This window comes from Rhamphochromis longiceps, linkage group LG22, assembly GCF_057381845.1.
Source record: "Rhamphochromis longiceps isolate RC_006_pf linkage group LG22, R_longiceps_female_GT1.1, whole genome shotgun sequence".
In the NCBI taxonomy this organism is placed as follows: Eukaryota; Metazoa; Chordata; class Actinopteri; order Cichliformes; family Cichlidae; genus Rhamphochromis; species Rhamphochromis longiceps.
Window position 1 is genome coordinate 18,281,921 of NC_140577.1, and position 14,996 is coordinate 18,296,916.

The following is a 14,996-nucleotide window of genomic DNA, read 5'->3' on the forward strand; positions in this document are numbered from 1 at the left end:
CACATGATAAATGTGTTTATTGAGACTTGTGAGATGTTTACAAGACTGTTAGTCATCTGCTTTCAAAGCATTGTGTTGTTATTGGAATACCAATATCTTGCCTCAGACAATAATAACCATAAAAGACTAAAACTAACACTGAAACTAATGAAAACTAAACTAAAACTAAATCTTTTCCAACAATAAAATCTAAACTGAAACAAGAAAGTACACTCTGTAACCTAGCTGAAACTAAAATAAACAACAAAAAATTAAATAAAACTACTTAGAAAACACAAAACTTTAATAACTCTGGTGTGGGGGATATTCTCTTGGCACACTTTGAGACCCTTATCACCAACTGAGCATTGTTTAAACACCACAGCCTGCAGGAGTACTGTTCCTGACCATGCCCACCCCTTCATGACCACAGCTTACCCATCGTCTGACGCCTTCCTCCAGCAGGATAATGCACCATGTCACAAAACTCTAATCATCTCACACCAGTTTATTGAACAAATCAACAGTGACTTTTGGTTTCAAGTAGGACAACCTGCTCCTTACATTGATTTTGATGCTCTTTTTATTACCTTACTTCTACTTCAGTGTTTGTCAGAAAGCAGTGAAGACAAACTTACCCCACTTCAGTCCCACCCCCCAAAAGTCATATATCTGACAACACATGTGATTGGTCCTAAAATAGCATTAACTATGATGATGTAGGAATACCATCGGTCTCACTGATCCCTCATTTAACTCCACCAATACAATTTTTTAAAGATTAACTTATCTAACAGCATATGAATTGATTCAAACTGGACCAGTCTTATTCAGCTAGTGTGTTAACACTATAACTTTATTTATTTCACCTCCTTTTATCTCCTATTTCCACATAGCTCGAGTCTCATGGAGATGTTTCATGACTTTTTGTTGCAAGTACAAGCAAATAGAAGAAGCATAAATAACTTATTCCAAGACGTTCCCTCTGGATTCCTTTATAAAAGCAATAAAAAATTACAAAGTATTTCTAGAAACATAAAGGAAAAAATGTCATCTAATGCAGAAATTGCCCGTCAGCCATCAAAAGAAATATGTATAAAACATGAAAGTGAATTACCATTTGCAACACTTATTCAGTAAATTAGATACTGTACAGATGGTATACTGAAAGACGCCTGAACACTGAGAGCTCAGTGTCAAGCAGAAGCCTCGCTTGAATGACAGTCAAGCATGGTGATGCTTCAGTATGTACACAGCAGATCTTTCTGGGGAGGTGCCGCAGTCTGTTATTAGCTCCTGCAGCAGCCTTTGCGCTCCTCCTGTGCCTCGCTGCTTGGCCCAAGGGGGCTGGAGAGGGTCACAGCACTGATGGAGCCACGGGTCACCTCTCTGCTGGCCACCTTCTTATGGATCGCTGGAGAAAACGGAGACGAAGAAGATTGGCAATCAACACAGACACAAGTCCAAGTGAGGGTGTGAATGCTCTTTCTGGGCACCTTTACCTGTGAGAACTTCACTGAAAGCTGCTTCAACATTGGTGGAGCCCAACGCTGATGTCTCCATGAACATCAGACCTTTCTTTTCTGAATCGCACCGGGGTTTGAAAAACAAAAAAACATTAATACAGAGCAAAATGTATTTAGCAGTGAAAACACCATTTATGAGAATTTTTGCAAAACATAGAAATAAAATCAGTCTCATATATTAGAAATATTCCAAAACAACATTAAAGAAATAACTATACAACACTACTTAACTTACCTGCAAAGTCTCTGGCCTCATCTGTGGGTACAGTCCTGAGAGTGTCCAGATCGCTTTTGTTTCCCACCAGCATGACCACAATATGAGGGTCTGCGTGGTCGTACAGCTCCTTCAGCCATCTCTCTGCGCTCTCATAGGTCAAGTGCTTGCTAATGTCATAGACCAGCAGCGCTCCAACTGCTCCCCTGTAATACCTGAGGAGGAACACACATGGGCTGGGTGTTACATTCAAACAGGAAACAATTCCTTTAAGTAGGTGTTGTGCATGAAAGAGGTGTGACCGTTAATTAAACACAGTGCAATCAGTGTTACTTAAACTGGCAAACATGTGTGAGCCAACACTGATAATCTCATAATTCCCACCTCAATTGTGTCTGTTACTCATTCGTAAATGGTGTGTGTGCTTATGTGTGTGTACCCACGCTGAGGTGATAGCTCTGTAGCGCTCCAGGCCAGCCGTGTCCCAGATTTGAGCTTTGATGGTGAGGTTATCAATCTGCACGGTCCGTGTGCTGAACTCGACACCGATGGTGGTACGGCTGTCATGGGCGAACTCATTCTTGGTGAAGCGAGACAGAAGGTTGCTCTTTCCTACGCCAGACTCTCCGATCAAAACCACTAAACAAACACACACAACAGGTATTGAAATGGCTCTTAATCCTTTATTTGATTAAAAAACTAGATACCAATAACACTGAGTATTAGAACAAATCAAGGATAAACCTATCTCATGGTAACTTGCTGAAACATATTCTTTTATATCCAGACTTTCTGTCACCCTCAAAAGATACTAGACACTATGACACCACACAGACGTGGCACATCTCCCCTGGGGCTGATTTCACTTTGGAATGGATGGAAGTTTATTTTAATAAGGAACATGCACATGCTCATGAGGCTCTTTGTAAGATTATAACGTGTAGATTATATGTTTCTACAATAGGTCAAAGGTTAAATGGTTTACAGCCGAATGGATACAGAGCGATCACTTCCTACTTTCCCTGCTCTATTCACTTCCTTGGAAATAGCAGCAGGCAGCTACAGCCGGAGTTGTACCTGCCAGCTTCATTGTCTACAAATACGCAATAATACACAGAGAAAAAGACATTCATGTCTTCCTACACAATCAAAGCTTAAGCAAACATGACTCACCTTTAAAGACAAAATTGTACGAATCATCAGACCCCATGCTGCACTCAGAGGCGAACGGTTCCTGCTTTGCTAAGTAAATATCCTGAAGGCACTTTAAATATTAGCTCCCAAAGTAGAGTTTAAAAAAGAAAGAAAAACAGAAAGAAAGAAAAAAAATCCAGCCTCAGTCCTGAGTCTCTCTCTCCGATGTGGAGAGAGAGCAAAGGTGAAGAAAAGAATGGAAAGAAAAAAGGGAACTGGTTGAGCCGCTTGCTTCTTTATCTACGCATAGTGGGTAGCTTCAGATTGAGGGCAGGCAGTCCTGAGCTCTCATCAGCTGACACCCAAAGGAGGGCTGGAGGGAGGAGAGCAGGTGGAACAGGTAGAACCACTGGCAGGTAGTCATGAAGCGTCTCCACCCTCTGCTGCTCTATTCACGCACTGATTCTGATCATTTGTGGTGTGACCTCACTTAAAAGGTGGTTTCTGTGTGCAAACACACGTCATCATTCCCCACCTTTCTGATCATTAAACTTGGAGTTAAGAGTGCTTTATAGTGTACTATTATGTAACACACTGCTTAAACAGAATTTAATAAGCATATAGCAATAAGTCAGTTAAACTTCTGGGATATTTAACTGATCAGTTAAGTAGCAGCGGGGATTGTTATTCAGTTTCAGCTGCTTTAGTGTTGATGAGATTAACAACAGATGCACTAGAGAGGCAACAGTGACAGTTGTCCCTCATCTAGTTTTGCATTTGACAGTGTAAATATCTCTGACCGAACGATCAGAAACAGACTTCATGAGGGTGACTGAGGGTTCTCTATGGACTGCGGAGCCGGAGCCCAGCTGGCATTTAGTGTAGAAAACCAGAATTGCCAAGTACACCACTCGTGAATTGTGCTTATCACAGATCAGAGCAGGTTCACCCTGACAGACCAGCTGGAGAAGCTGTGACAAACTTTGTTTCCTGTAACAATGTTTAGCACGACCAGTTTGGTGGTGGGTCAGTGATGTTCTAGGGAGGCATATTCATGGAGGGACAAAGGCTGACTGCCATTAGGTATCAGGAGAAAGTCCTTGGACCTGCCATCTGACCCTACACTGATGCAGTGGGTCCTGGATTTCTCCTGGTGCACAATACTTGGCCTCATGTGGCGAGAGTACACAGGAAATGGGAAATGGCCTGTATTTGTATAGCACTTTTTACTAGTCCCGCCTAGGGACCCCAAAGCGCTTTACACACCCAGTCATCCACCCATTCACACACTGATGGAGGCAGCTACAGTTGTAGCCACAGCTGCCCTGGGGCAGACTGACAGAAGCGAGGCTGCCATATCGCGCCATCGGCCCTTCTGGCCAACACCAGTAGGCGGTAGGTGAAGTCTTGCCCAAGGACACAACGACCGAGCCGGGGCTCGAACCGGCAACCTTCCAATTACAAGGTGAACTCCCAACTCTTGAGCCACGATCGCCTCTGGGATGTATGAACTGGTATCAGTGACCCCACCCACATTTTCTTGACCCAAATCCAATAAAACACCTCTTGGACATTATTATCATCATTATTATTATTATTTCAGTCCGTCTGACACCATCAGGTTGCACCTCATTCTCCAGATCATGGATGCCCAGATCTAGATCCGAGAGGAGACCATCCAGTCTCATTAGGAGCCTACCCTGACATTGCATTTGCAGTATGCATACCTGATAAACTGAAGCTTTGGTCAAATTGACTAGTCTGCCACATCTTTTTTTCACTTGTGTCTTTAAATTTAGCCACCTGTAGGCTAATAATTACTATTTCCTTTAAAATATCTGGCATCCTTTCATTCCTAACCAATTACCCAGTCTATATCAATGTAGATATCAAGCATTTCCTTTTTTTTCTTCATAGATCTGATGTGTTCAAAATGTTCCTTTACGTTTTTTTAAAGTATATTTTAATTATCGTGATTAGCAGAACACAGCTACAATCGATCCTATATGAATACAAACCAGGAAACAGTTCAGGCTCACACAGTAATTCATAACTCAGCACTCTAAGAAGATAGCGTGTTATTGTTATAGTGACATGTTTGTCTTACAGACTATTTGTGACTGTATAAAATCTGAATTACCACGTTATTTTTGTAAGAAATACAATATTTGAATCAATAGAAAAGATAAAAATAATATACAGTAAGTTCATTTTTGACAAGACATTTCCTTACAAATAGTGAAAATATTGATTTTAACTGACTAAATTAATATCAGAGATGAAAACACTTCCTGGAACTTTTAAGCATCATTAATAGTAATCTGTGTACTTTTCTGCAAGCTTCCAAGGTATTTAAAATTAAAATATTTAAAATATCATCCAATTAGTGGTACCAAACTAAAACCTTAAAGGATGGCCAACTGTGTTTAAAAACAAAAAAAATAAAAAATAAAAAAACCCTCCAAAAGTAGATTTAATCTTACAGATTTCAACATTTCACATTTAACAAAAAAACAGAAACAAAGTTCAATGACTTCATACAAATTAACTTTCATAATCAACTGACACATGTGTGGGCTGTTTTTAAATCATGTTTTATTTTTTTAGTACAGTACTGTTAAAAGTTAGTTCCAACATGTTCAATTCGGAGATGGATTTTCTTTTTTTCCAGCTGAGGTCAACAGACAAAGCAAAGCTATAGCAGCAGTTGCCAAGGTTACCACAACTACATTGCTGAGAATTTCAAAAGGAAAAAAATAAAAAAAATAAAATATAACAACCTAGGCTTGATTTGAGAAATTTATGATGCCACTGTACCAGAGTTGTTTGTAAAGCCATTCCATCGTTCATTTTTCGTTAATCATTTGATTTCCATTTTATTTTGATGAGACAAATCACCTCTAGGTACTAACTGCACCTTGAAAGAGAAATTAAAATGAAGAATAAGATTAAAACGAAAGGAAAACTTGTTTCATTCTTATTCATTCTAACTGCGCCCTCTGCTTCAGAGACGCTGCGATGTGATATCTGATTATGGCTAAAGTTCTGGATGGTGCGTGAAATTTTCTTAGTTGGGGCAGGGTCCTCAATAACCCACTGAGTGAGGCAATTCACTGATGATAGGGCAGTGGAAGACAGCAGGCACAGCAATGGTGCCTCAGTGGGGAAAAGCCACTGCACCTGTGAGTGGGCACTTTTATCTTGAATGACGTATTATGTCATGTTATTAAGAGCTTGCAATAAATAGTGAAAGCTGTTGGGGAACGACAGCCATTTAAGTAGAATCTTTAGAACAAGGAAAGGAGGAAATAAGGTGGATCATCTGCGTGGACAAGCTACCTTCCTGCTAACACTCAGGTTTGCCACCTGTAATCAGAAAATCTTCATTTATCAATTTGCTAGTTAAATACCAGCAAACCTCACAGTAGCCATGTAGGAAAAAGAGCCAGATGCCAATCACATCACGTGGGTTCAATTTGTATCATGAAAATGTTAACCTGTAGCACTCTACTCCAGTTTTACATGAAGAAAACAATATATAGTGAAAATGGTAGGGAATCCCTTTCCAGGAGAGATTTTCACTCTTATTCTCTGCACCAGAATACCCTTTACGGTAAGAGTGGTTCAGTCCAACTCTACGGCAGCACTCTTGACAGAGATCTGGTTGGATGGTGGCAAAGAGTGAAAGTATGGGAAATGGGGCATGATCTGAGAACAGATGTAGAGTGAAGGTCTTATAGATCCTGCCCACGTTCGTTCCGTTAAGTTGGGGACAATACACTGAAATTTATTTTGGTTCTCTGTAGATGCTGGGTGTTTTTGTGAGTTAGGTATGTATGCGCATGTCTGTGTATCACTAGGTACTGTATGTCTTTACGAGGGCTGTGAGCCCAGAAGTCTCTCGATTGCAGCATTGATGTCTCCTCCAGTAGCTATGAGCGCCTGCAGGTTGGCCTCGCGGTTGATGAAGCCCATAGCATTAAGCTGGTCCAGCTGGGACTGGAACCGAACCTCTGGGGTCTGGGTCTACAACGACAAAATGAGATGCGAGACAAATTATACTAGTACCATACTGTGACCATGTCCATTCCCCCCCCCCCCTTTTTTTCTGTAAAGCAGTCATTTCATCTGAGAGCACACATGTTCACAAATTGTACAGTATTGTGCAAAAGTCTTGAGCCACCATTTCTTTATATTTTGCTTAGCCACTTTTCTGTCCTTTTAAAAAGCGTCCTCAAGAAGGCTTTTTGAAGGCCTTTCAATGTTTTTCTTTGGCTGATTTTCCACTCATTTCAGTCCAGTCCTTTTACCTGACCATTTTCACAGGAATGTTATTTGACCACTTAACACAGGCTGATAAATCATCCACCCAAAGATAACAACCTAACTCAAGTGTTCCACCTAGTTATGTTTATGTATGTGACTAGAGAGCTAGAGACCAGTGAAACAAAGCAGCACTTGATGACAAAAAAGTTCAGGATATCCTCAACTCATCACACTATTGCTGTCATTTGCCAGAAGTACGCTTCAGCGACTCATCACCACGCTGTGGACACCTTTTACAAAGTTTATTCGTTATTCATTTCTAAGTGTTGACATTATTCAAATATTTTAAAGTGTAGTGTGTACCCCAGTGCTCACTGTACCTATGATTACACACTTGAATTAAGAGGGGTAAGAAAAATTGAATTCAGTTAACTGCAATTTGCAATCTACTGACATCTAGTGATATTTTACAGACTTTACCTTTAAGACAAAGGAAAAACTCCAGCAAAGACCTGACACAGGACCAGCAAGGTACATCTGGTCCTTCAGTGGATCGCTCACTGAAGTCTCATCATATATGGTCTAAACGGAAGGCGGCTGTCAAGAAGCCATTTCATAAGGAGGACAAACAGTGAGAAAAGGCTGAGGTATGTCAAAATCCAGTGTGAGATGATCTTGACAGAGGATGGAACAAAAGGCAGCAAACATCCATAGAAGAGCTTTAAATGTCCTTCAAGAAGCCTAGAGATCTATTCCCGAAGACATGACAAAACAGCTGCCTAAGAGAGTTCAGACTATGTTGAAGAATAAAGATAGTGAACCCAAATGTTGACTTTAAACCTTGTTAAAACTGAAAAAAAACTCAGTTTTTATACTTTTCCATGTTTCAATAAAACACTGGAACTATGTCCTATTTTACCACCAAAATATAAAAAGAAATGTGGCTCAAGACACAGTACTGTAATTCCTATGCATGTGTACCGTTGCGCTTCCGCCTCCACCTCCTCCTCCAGCAAACATCTGGAGCATCTGTTGCATCAGCTGCTGCTGGGCAGTGTTTGTTCCAGCACTGCTGGGTGAGGATGCAGGGTTCTCTGTGGGCATGGCCCCTCCTGTGGGTATTCCAGGAATTCCACCTGGCATCAAACTAGGATGAAAGAAAAATTAACAGCAGAGAGTATATCCACCTCAAAAATGAACGATGTTTAAATGTGTGTTAGCATACCTGGGCATGAGGCCTGGTGCTTCTGTCTGCAGTGTCTGTAGGCCCTGCTGGATCTGCATCAGAGCTTGCATGGCCCGTGGATTGGTCATCACTGACAGAGCTTCTGGGTTCTGCATCTGCAACCCAACAGTTCATTGAAATTGTCACAGGATTAGCAGTCTAAATTGTGTGAGCGTTACAGCTGTTTTCACACATGCACTGCAGGTTTGTTCAGCTGACAGAGGTGCATTGGACAACCTAAAAGTCAGACTCAAAGGAGCTTGCAAAGAAAAGCGTCTGGACTTCTTGTTGCTTGAAGACGTTTCACCTCTCATCCGAGAAGCTTCTTCAGTTCTAAGGTCAAATGGTGGGGAGTCCCAGATTTAAACCCAGTGGGAGTAACCCCCCACAGAGGGACAAAAGGACCCCTGATGATCCTCTAATCGCCTGAGCCAAGGTGTGAAAATGGGTGTGGGTCCCAATCAGCCAGAGTTTCGGGTGAGCTCTTTGTGAAACCTGGCCCCACCTTATCATGCGAATTCCTGAGGTCAGATGGCCCAGGATGTGAGTGGGCGTTCAGGCGTCTGGGGAGGGAACTCAAAGCTGGATTATAGATGGCAGACAGTTGGTGTCGTAAACCACTGCCTCTGTTCAAAGATGGTCGCTCACAGTGGACATAGATGTAGCTCAGGCGATTAGAGGATCATCAGGGGGTCCTTTTGTTCCTCTGTGGGGGGATATTCTCCCACTAGGTTTAAATCTGGGACTCCCCACCATTTGACCTTAGAACTGAAGAAGCTTCTCGGATGACAGGTGAAATGTCTTCAAGCAACTTAAAGAAGTCCAGACGCTTTTCTTTGCAAGCCCCTTTGACTACGATGACCTGGATGACTGAGAACCTTCACAGACTAAAAGTCAGACGCAATTACATCAAACATTTTCCAGCTACCTAGTACAAAGTTCATGCTATGTCAAATGGTGCTGCTGTGTCAGCACCACAGGTAATATTCTGCTACATTTACTGTTAGCAAATATTTCCTGCATGCTAGGTCCAGTAGTTCCCTCAAGTGAACCCTGTGAAGTACTGCCAATAGTTTGAAAGCTGACACTTTGCTGTAAATTTGTGACATGTTGTGTGGTACATGTGAGAAAGAAGAACAGTAGAAACTGTATTGATGCAATTATCCAAAAACTGACTCAAGTGGGAAAGCGACTCAACTAACAAATAACAACTATTCAGGAGATTCTTCTAATATTCAGATTTCAGTTTTATTTAAAGAACCTGGGACATTTGCCAGCACTGCTCTAAGTGAGCGCAGCAGCACCTGTGAGGGAGCCGTTTGTGTGCTGTTGTCTTGTGGTTTGGTTGCCCAGATGGAGTCTGTTAACTATGAAACCGACAGTCACTTCCACCCTTCTGGGTGATCATTTGATATACTACTGCCAAATTCACTTCTAATTAAAAATGAAACACGTAATTTCCTCATATTTCAATGTGTTTAATGTATTTTAACTTCTAAATCAGGTATTAAATAGATATTATTTAATGATATAATTCATCATGTACCCTCGGCAGATACATAGACTGAGGCTCATTATGCCACCCTGCAGATCTAATCAGCTCCATTCTTTGTTACAGTCTTTTATAGAAAACATGCAAATCTAGAACTGCGGTACTAAACTAAACAAATATGCTGTACCTGCTGCAGAAAGATAGGCAGCTGAGCTCTGAACTGTTCCTGCAGTTGTTGGTTTCCAGCAAACAAGGGGTTATTCATCAAAACCTGGTAGAGAAAAAGGGAAATACAGTCAAGCAAAATGATCATTCCACATCAGGCTATGCTGCTTACTCACTAAAATAATAGAAAGATTTAAGTAAATTCATTTTAGCACCTCACCACAGCTTTCAAACTGATGCTGTAACCTAATCAATATGTCTTTAGTATCACTCAGCAGCACTTTATCATGAAGCTGCTCTGGTCTAAATATGAGCTTAAAAGACAATCTCTGTATTGTCTTAATGCCAGTGGCTAACCTGATACTGACAGTACATTTAAACCGAGTTGTTCATTATGATCCACTTGTCTATGTATAAACATGTGCACCTGTCTGATGCACATTCTGAACAGAAAAATATTTTAATCTAATTGTTTTCTGCATGGCTGTGCATTATATGTATGTTTAAATGTGTGTGTGTATCCATCTTTAAGCTTACCTGGGAGGCCAACTCTGGGTTTTGAGCCAGTGACTGCATCATGCTGCGCATGTAGGGAGCAGACAGCATGTTCTGCATCAGCTGAGGGTTTTCAGAGATCTGCTGCAGTAGACTCTGCATGCCTGGGCTGTTAAACATGCCTACAATAAAAAAGAAAACAATAGAAAATATAGACAAGAAATTCAAAAAAAAAGTAATGTATACATAATTCACTACATCAAAGTATTATTTACAAATAAATAATTTGATAGTTAGATAATATTAAATTTAAGGAATTCAGGCTCGCTCTGGCTTACCATTTCCCAGACTGCCAGGATTGATGCCCAGAGGGTTCGACACACTTGGGGTGGTGCCTGCGGTGGTACTACTGCTCCCCGTGCTGCCCCCTCCACTTTCAGAAGGGTTAGAAGAAGTTGGTGGCCCCCATGGATTTGGTAGGGGCTCTCGGTTCTCTGTCCGTGATGGCTGGGCACCAGACTCGGAGCTCCCTCCCAGAGCTGAGAATGGGTTGCTACCAAACTACAAGGAGGCACATTTGGAAACACAACTGTCAGAATACTACTAGCTATGCAATGCTGACAAAAAAGAGACAACAAATACTACAGAATGAGTGAGAAGTTCAACAAGCACCAACAGTGCACAAAAACAAAACATTTGTCAGCAAGTATTCCTCACAGATACCTGTTCTCTGGCAGCGCTAAACATGGGCTCCTGGATGTCTGTGTACATCCTCCGCAAAGCATTGTATCCTCCTGGGATGCTCTCCAAGTTGCTCAAAGCCCGGTCCTGGTTGCGCATCATTTCTTGCATCATGGCTGGGTTCCTGGCCAGCTCCATGGTCTGTGAGGTGTTATAAGAACAGGAAAGGAAACAACTGAATCAAGGTATCATTTTAAACAGAGCTTGTAAAATCCTTTTAAAAAAGGCAGATAATATAGTGGGAATCTAATATTGTGCTACCTGAATGACACATTCAGCCCTTCTTAGTTCTGTTTACCTGTCTCATAAGCTCAGGGTTGTTGAGCATGTGGGAGATCTCAGGGTTGCGTTCCATCAACTGTTGCATCTGAGGATTAGCCATAATCATCTGTCTCATCAAGTCTGGGTTTGACATCATGTTCTGCACCAGCGGGTTCTCCATAATTTGAGAAAGCATCTCTGGATTGGACATAAGCTGCCTCTGCATCTGCTGCTGCAGCTCCATGAAGTTAGCCGAGCCCATGCCCAGTCCAGCTAGACCACCCAGGTCACCGAAGCCAGCTGAAGGAGGAAAGATTGGAGAGTGCTGGTTAAACACACCACATTTCTCAAACAGTGAAAGGTGTTTGCCTGTATAAAATTACACAAAGTTGCACTTACTCAGTATGTTGGGCGTCTGTGTGGGTGGTGGGGCTGAGCCAGTAGAACCTGTTGTGGTTGAGGGGTTGGTGCCTGGATTTGAAGTGGAGGTACTGCCTGCTTGGGTGGATGTTGAGCTAGAGGCTGATGTGCTACCACCATCTGCCGCCCTACAGAGATGATTTTTTTGGGGGGGAAAAGACAAACTTAGTAATGCTGTGAACGCCTTGTGCTTTGAAGAGAAACATGAATCCAAATGCACAAAAAAGACTGAACTGTAAATCTAATTAATCCTTTTTGAAGACAGACACGAAGCATTTGGTTGAATCAGCATGTTTGTTGACTTACTTGTGTGCTGTTTTTATGACCAAGTGCACTGTCAGGCCATCTTTGATGCCATGTTGGCTGAGGCTGTCGCCATCTTTTAAGATTTTCCCTGCAAAAATCAGAACCAGCTGGTCCTGTTTGGCTTTGAATCGCCTCGAGATCTCTTCTTTAAACTAAAAGACAAGAAAAAAGTAAAAACATAAGAAGTGAACCAGAAAATGTCTTACAAAAAGAGAAAAGATGGAGACAGAAACTGGAAATGAAAATTACAATATAAAGGAAGAGATGATTACTCACGTGACATGCTGCTATTATCTGGTTCTGTTTTGATGCAAACCTCTGGCATTACAGATGCCATTTCTAAATATCCCATTATCTGGGACCATGCACTCTAAATCTATCAGATTACCACTAGTCTTTCAACACTTTGTGAAAATTACATTGATAAAGTACACTTTTGATGAGTATTTTAAGGACAAAGGAAAAAGAAATCACTAGCACCCTATAATCGGCCTTCCTGACTGCAATCAGCCCTTTAGAAAATCAGAATGGTCAATATCTACCTGTTACTTTTCATCAACTTTACTCTGTTTGATAAAACATGAAAAGCTTTAAGACCGCTTTCTGTAAAAGAAGAATTTAAAAAAGGAATCAGTACCATGGTTTAATAATGGCCCAGAATTGTTGACTACTATCGTTTCGTTCACAGGGGCCTAGCAACCTCTGTGTAAAAGCAGCACAGAATCTACACAAGTAAATACGCATGATTATACAATGCAACTTAAACAATTTAATACTTATACATGTAACCTGGTCATTGCACTAAATGTTATGTACACCAAACAAACACAGGCCCGTGTGCATGAACAGATTAAAAAACATGGCTAGCATGTATGAACAGTGAAACCACAACCATTCAGTGGCAACGCAGCCATAACAAACACATCTGAAGAGATTATCCTTTTATTGTGATTAAAAAGACTGCGTTATGCTTTCAGTGCCCCACGTCGCCAAGCCAACAGTAACACTGAGAAACTGTATATTCCCAAGAAAGCCCAATGACTCAGGGGCAGCACTGAGAATGTTCTAGAGGGAAAGCAAAGTTTAGCTTTCGCTAAAGCCGTCGGGCTGAAACAGAAAATTAAAGTATGTTGTAAATCCGAAACCCCTGTCGTGGTTACATCAACTATCGGTTATATCGGTTCCTACTTGTGGTAGTGGCATAACTAAAGCGTCAGCTGACACTTGTTTGGCTACATAGTTAGCTAATGGCTCTGCTAGCAAGTTGGCTGGCTAACTTGCTAAGTGCTAACACTTAGCAGGCTAACCGGTTCGCAATTTCATCTATTGTGTGGTCATATTCCTCGATTGGATGTCACCAACGTTAATATCACCGAACATTTGTTACCCTAAGCGGCAACATTTCCGCTACACACAGCCCCTTTAATTTCACAAAGCCCCTGGTTGCCGGCTAGAGTGACGACAAATGCTAACAGGGCTAGCTCGTTAGCTTCCTAGCTGAACTTGTGGGCAGAGGCATGACGTTAGAGGCGCAGCAGCTAGCTCCCCACCAGCAAAACCCAACCAACCTGAGTAACAGAGGCATCTTCTGCGATGGCGATTTCTTCTTTGTCTTTAGGAGTTTTCACTGTGACCTTTATAATAGTTCCCTCGGAGGCTTCAGGTTTATTATTGTTGTTATTACCAGGATCTGCGGCGCCTTGGTCAGCCATCTTTACTCCGCCGATGGAACAGCTCGGGTCTTGGCGTCGGCTTCCGGATCATGAGAGGTCAAAACCTCTTTCCAGAACGAATTTCACAAGCTCCCGTATGTACGCTGTCTCTGCCTGGTCATCATTGGTCATCACATGTATCACCAGAGGAAACGGATGTTCTAAAACATCACACGTGTGATTAACATCCCCACCCCCCAAATAAACAAAATCGGAAATGATTTTCTAAAACATGTCTGCACTATAATCAGGCTTTTGGCAGCACATCGGGTATCTTACATACATTCTTTATTTTAGACCGGCGTATTCTTATTTATTTATTTAGGTATTAGGTGAGAGATAAGCCACCCAAGCTTTCATACATTTATCGATTTTCTCTATTCAAACTTTACAAAAACAAAACAAAATTTATTTAAACTTAAAGCATGTAGAAACAAAACGTTCTGTTTTTAAAAGTACAGTGCTGAGCCATATTCGTCCATGGAAATACAATATATACGGAAAAAAACAAACTTTGTAAATAGGAAAAGTAATAGTAAACAAATCAAGTGAAGGTCCAGATGCATCTCTCAGGTTCTGTATCAGGGCTTTACTGGATTTTTTCCTGTCCCTTAAGGACGTGACTTTCATCCATCATCTGCTGTGTTTTCAGCAGTTTAGCTCTTTGGTAATCAACTTTTTATTGCAAAACTGCTGTCTTATGCCGATCAAATTGTGTCATCTTTGGCCCTTTTCACAGATTCAGCTATAGAAATGTAAAACAATCATGTGTTTTTGTGATAGCCTGTGCCTAAAATAATATGTAAGGTATCTATTAAGTGTAGACAAAACAGCGATTACTCTCGTGAGTTTAGGTGCCTCTTTAAGCTTTAATGATTCATAGGTCAGTGTTAGGTGGCTTAAAAAATGGCCAGGCACTATGGCTGGACTGAAAATGAGAGAAAAAACCATCAACGTTCAAAGAATAAGTTAGAAAGGCCTCCAGAAAGCCTGTAGAATTATTGCTCAAGACCACTTATAAATTTACAGGAAGGTCTGGCTCTCTGGAAGCAAAATATAA

The 14,996-nt window shown here is 41.3% G+C and overlaps 2 protein-coding genes across 2 annotated transcripts; both read right to left on the reverse strand.

The window, feature by feature from the left end:
- Positions 1 to 469: 469 nt before the first annotated feature.
- On the reverse strand, positions 470 to 3,189 carry LOC146643886 (ras-related protein Rab-25-like). Its single transcript, XM_085396175.1, has 5 exons — positions 2,893 to 3,189; positions 2,163 to 2,358; positions 1,741 to 1,934; positions 1,482 to 1,562; positions 470 to 1,393 (listed from the first exon to the last, which is right to left on the reverse strand). Exons 1-5 carry the CDS (start codon positions 2,927 to 2,929, stop codon positions 1,269 to 1,271), a joined length of 633 nt encoding a protein of 210 aa, XP_085252301.1. The 5' UTR covers positions 2,930 to 3,189; the 3' UTR covers positions 470 to 1,268.
- Positions 3,190 to 5,431: 2,242 nt separating this feature from the next.
- On the reverse strand, positions 5,432 to 14,022 carry ubqln4 (ubiquilin 4). The gene is made up of 11 exons (XM_085395964.1): positions 13,793 to 14,022; positions 12,225 to 12,376; positions 11,898 to 12,046; positions 11,536 to 11,798; positions 11,220 to 11,378; positions 10,835 to 11,057; positions 10,539 to 10,678; positions 10,024 to 10,107; positions 8,345 to 8,460; positions 8,101 to 8,266; positions 5,432 to 6,879 (listed from the first exon to the last, which is right to left on the reverse strand). The coding sequence occupies exons 1-11, from the start codon at positions 13,934 to 13,936 to the stop codon at positions 6,727 to 6,729; spliced, it is 1,749 nt and encodes a 582-aa protein (XP_085252090.1). The 5' UTR covers positions 13,937 to 14,022; the 3' UTR covers positions 5,432 to 6,726.
- Positions 14,023 to 14,996: the final 974 nt, after the last annotated feature.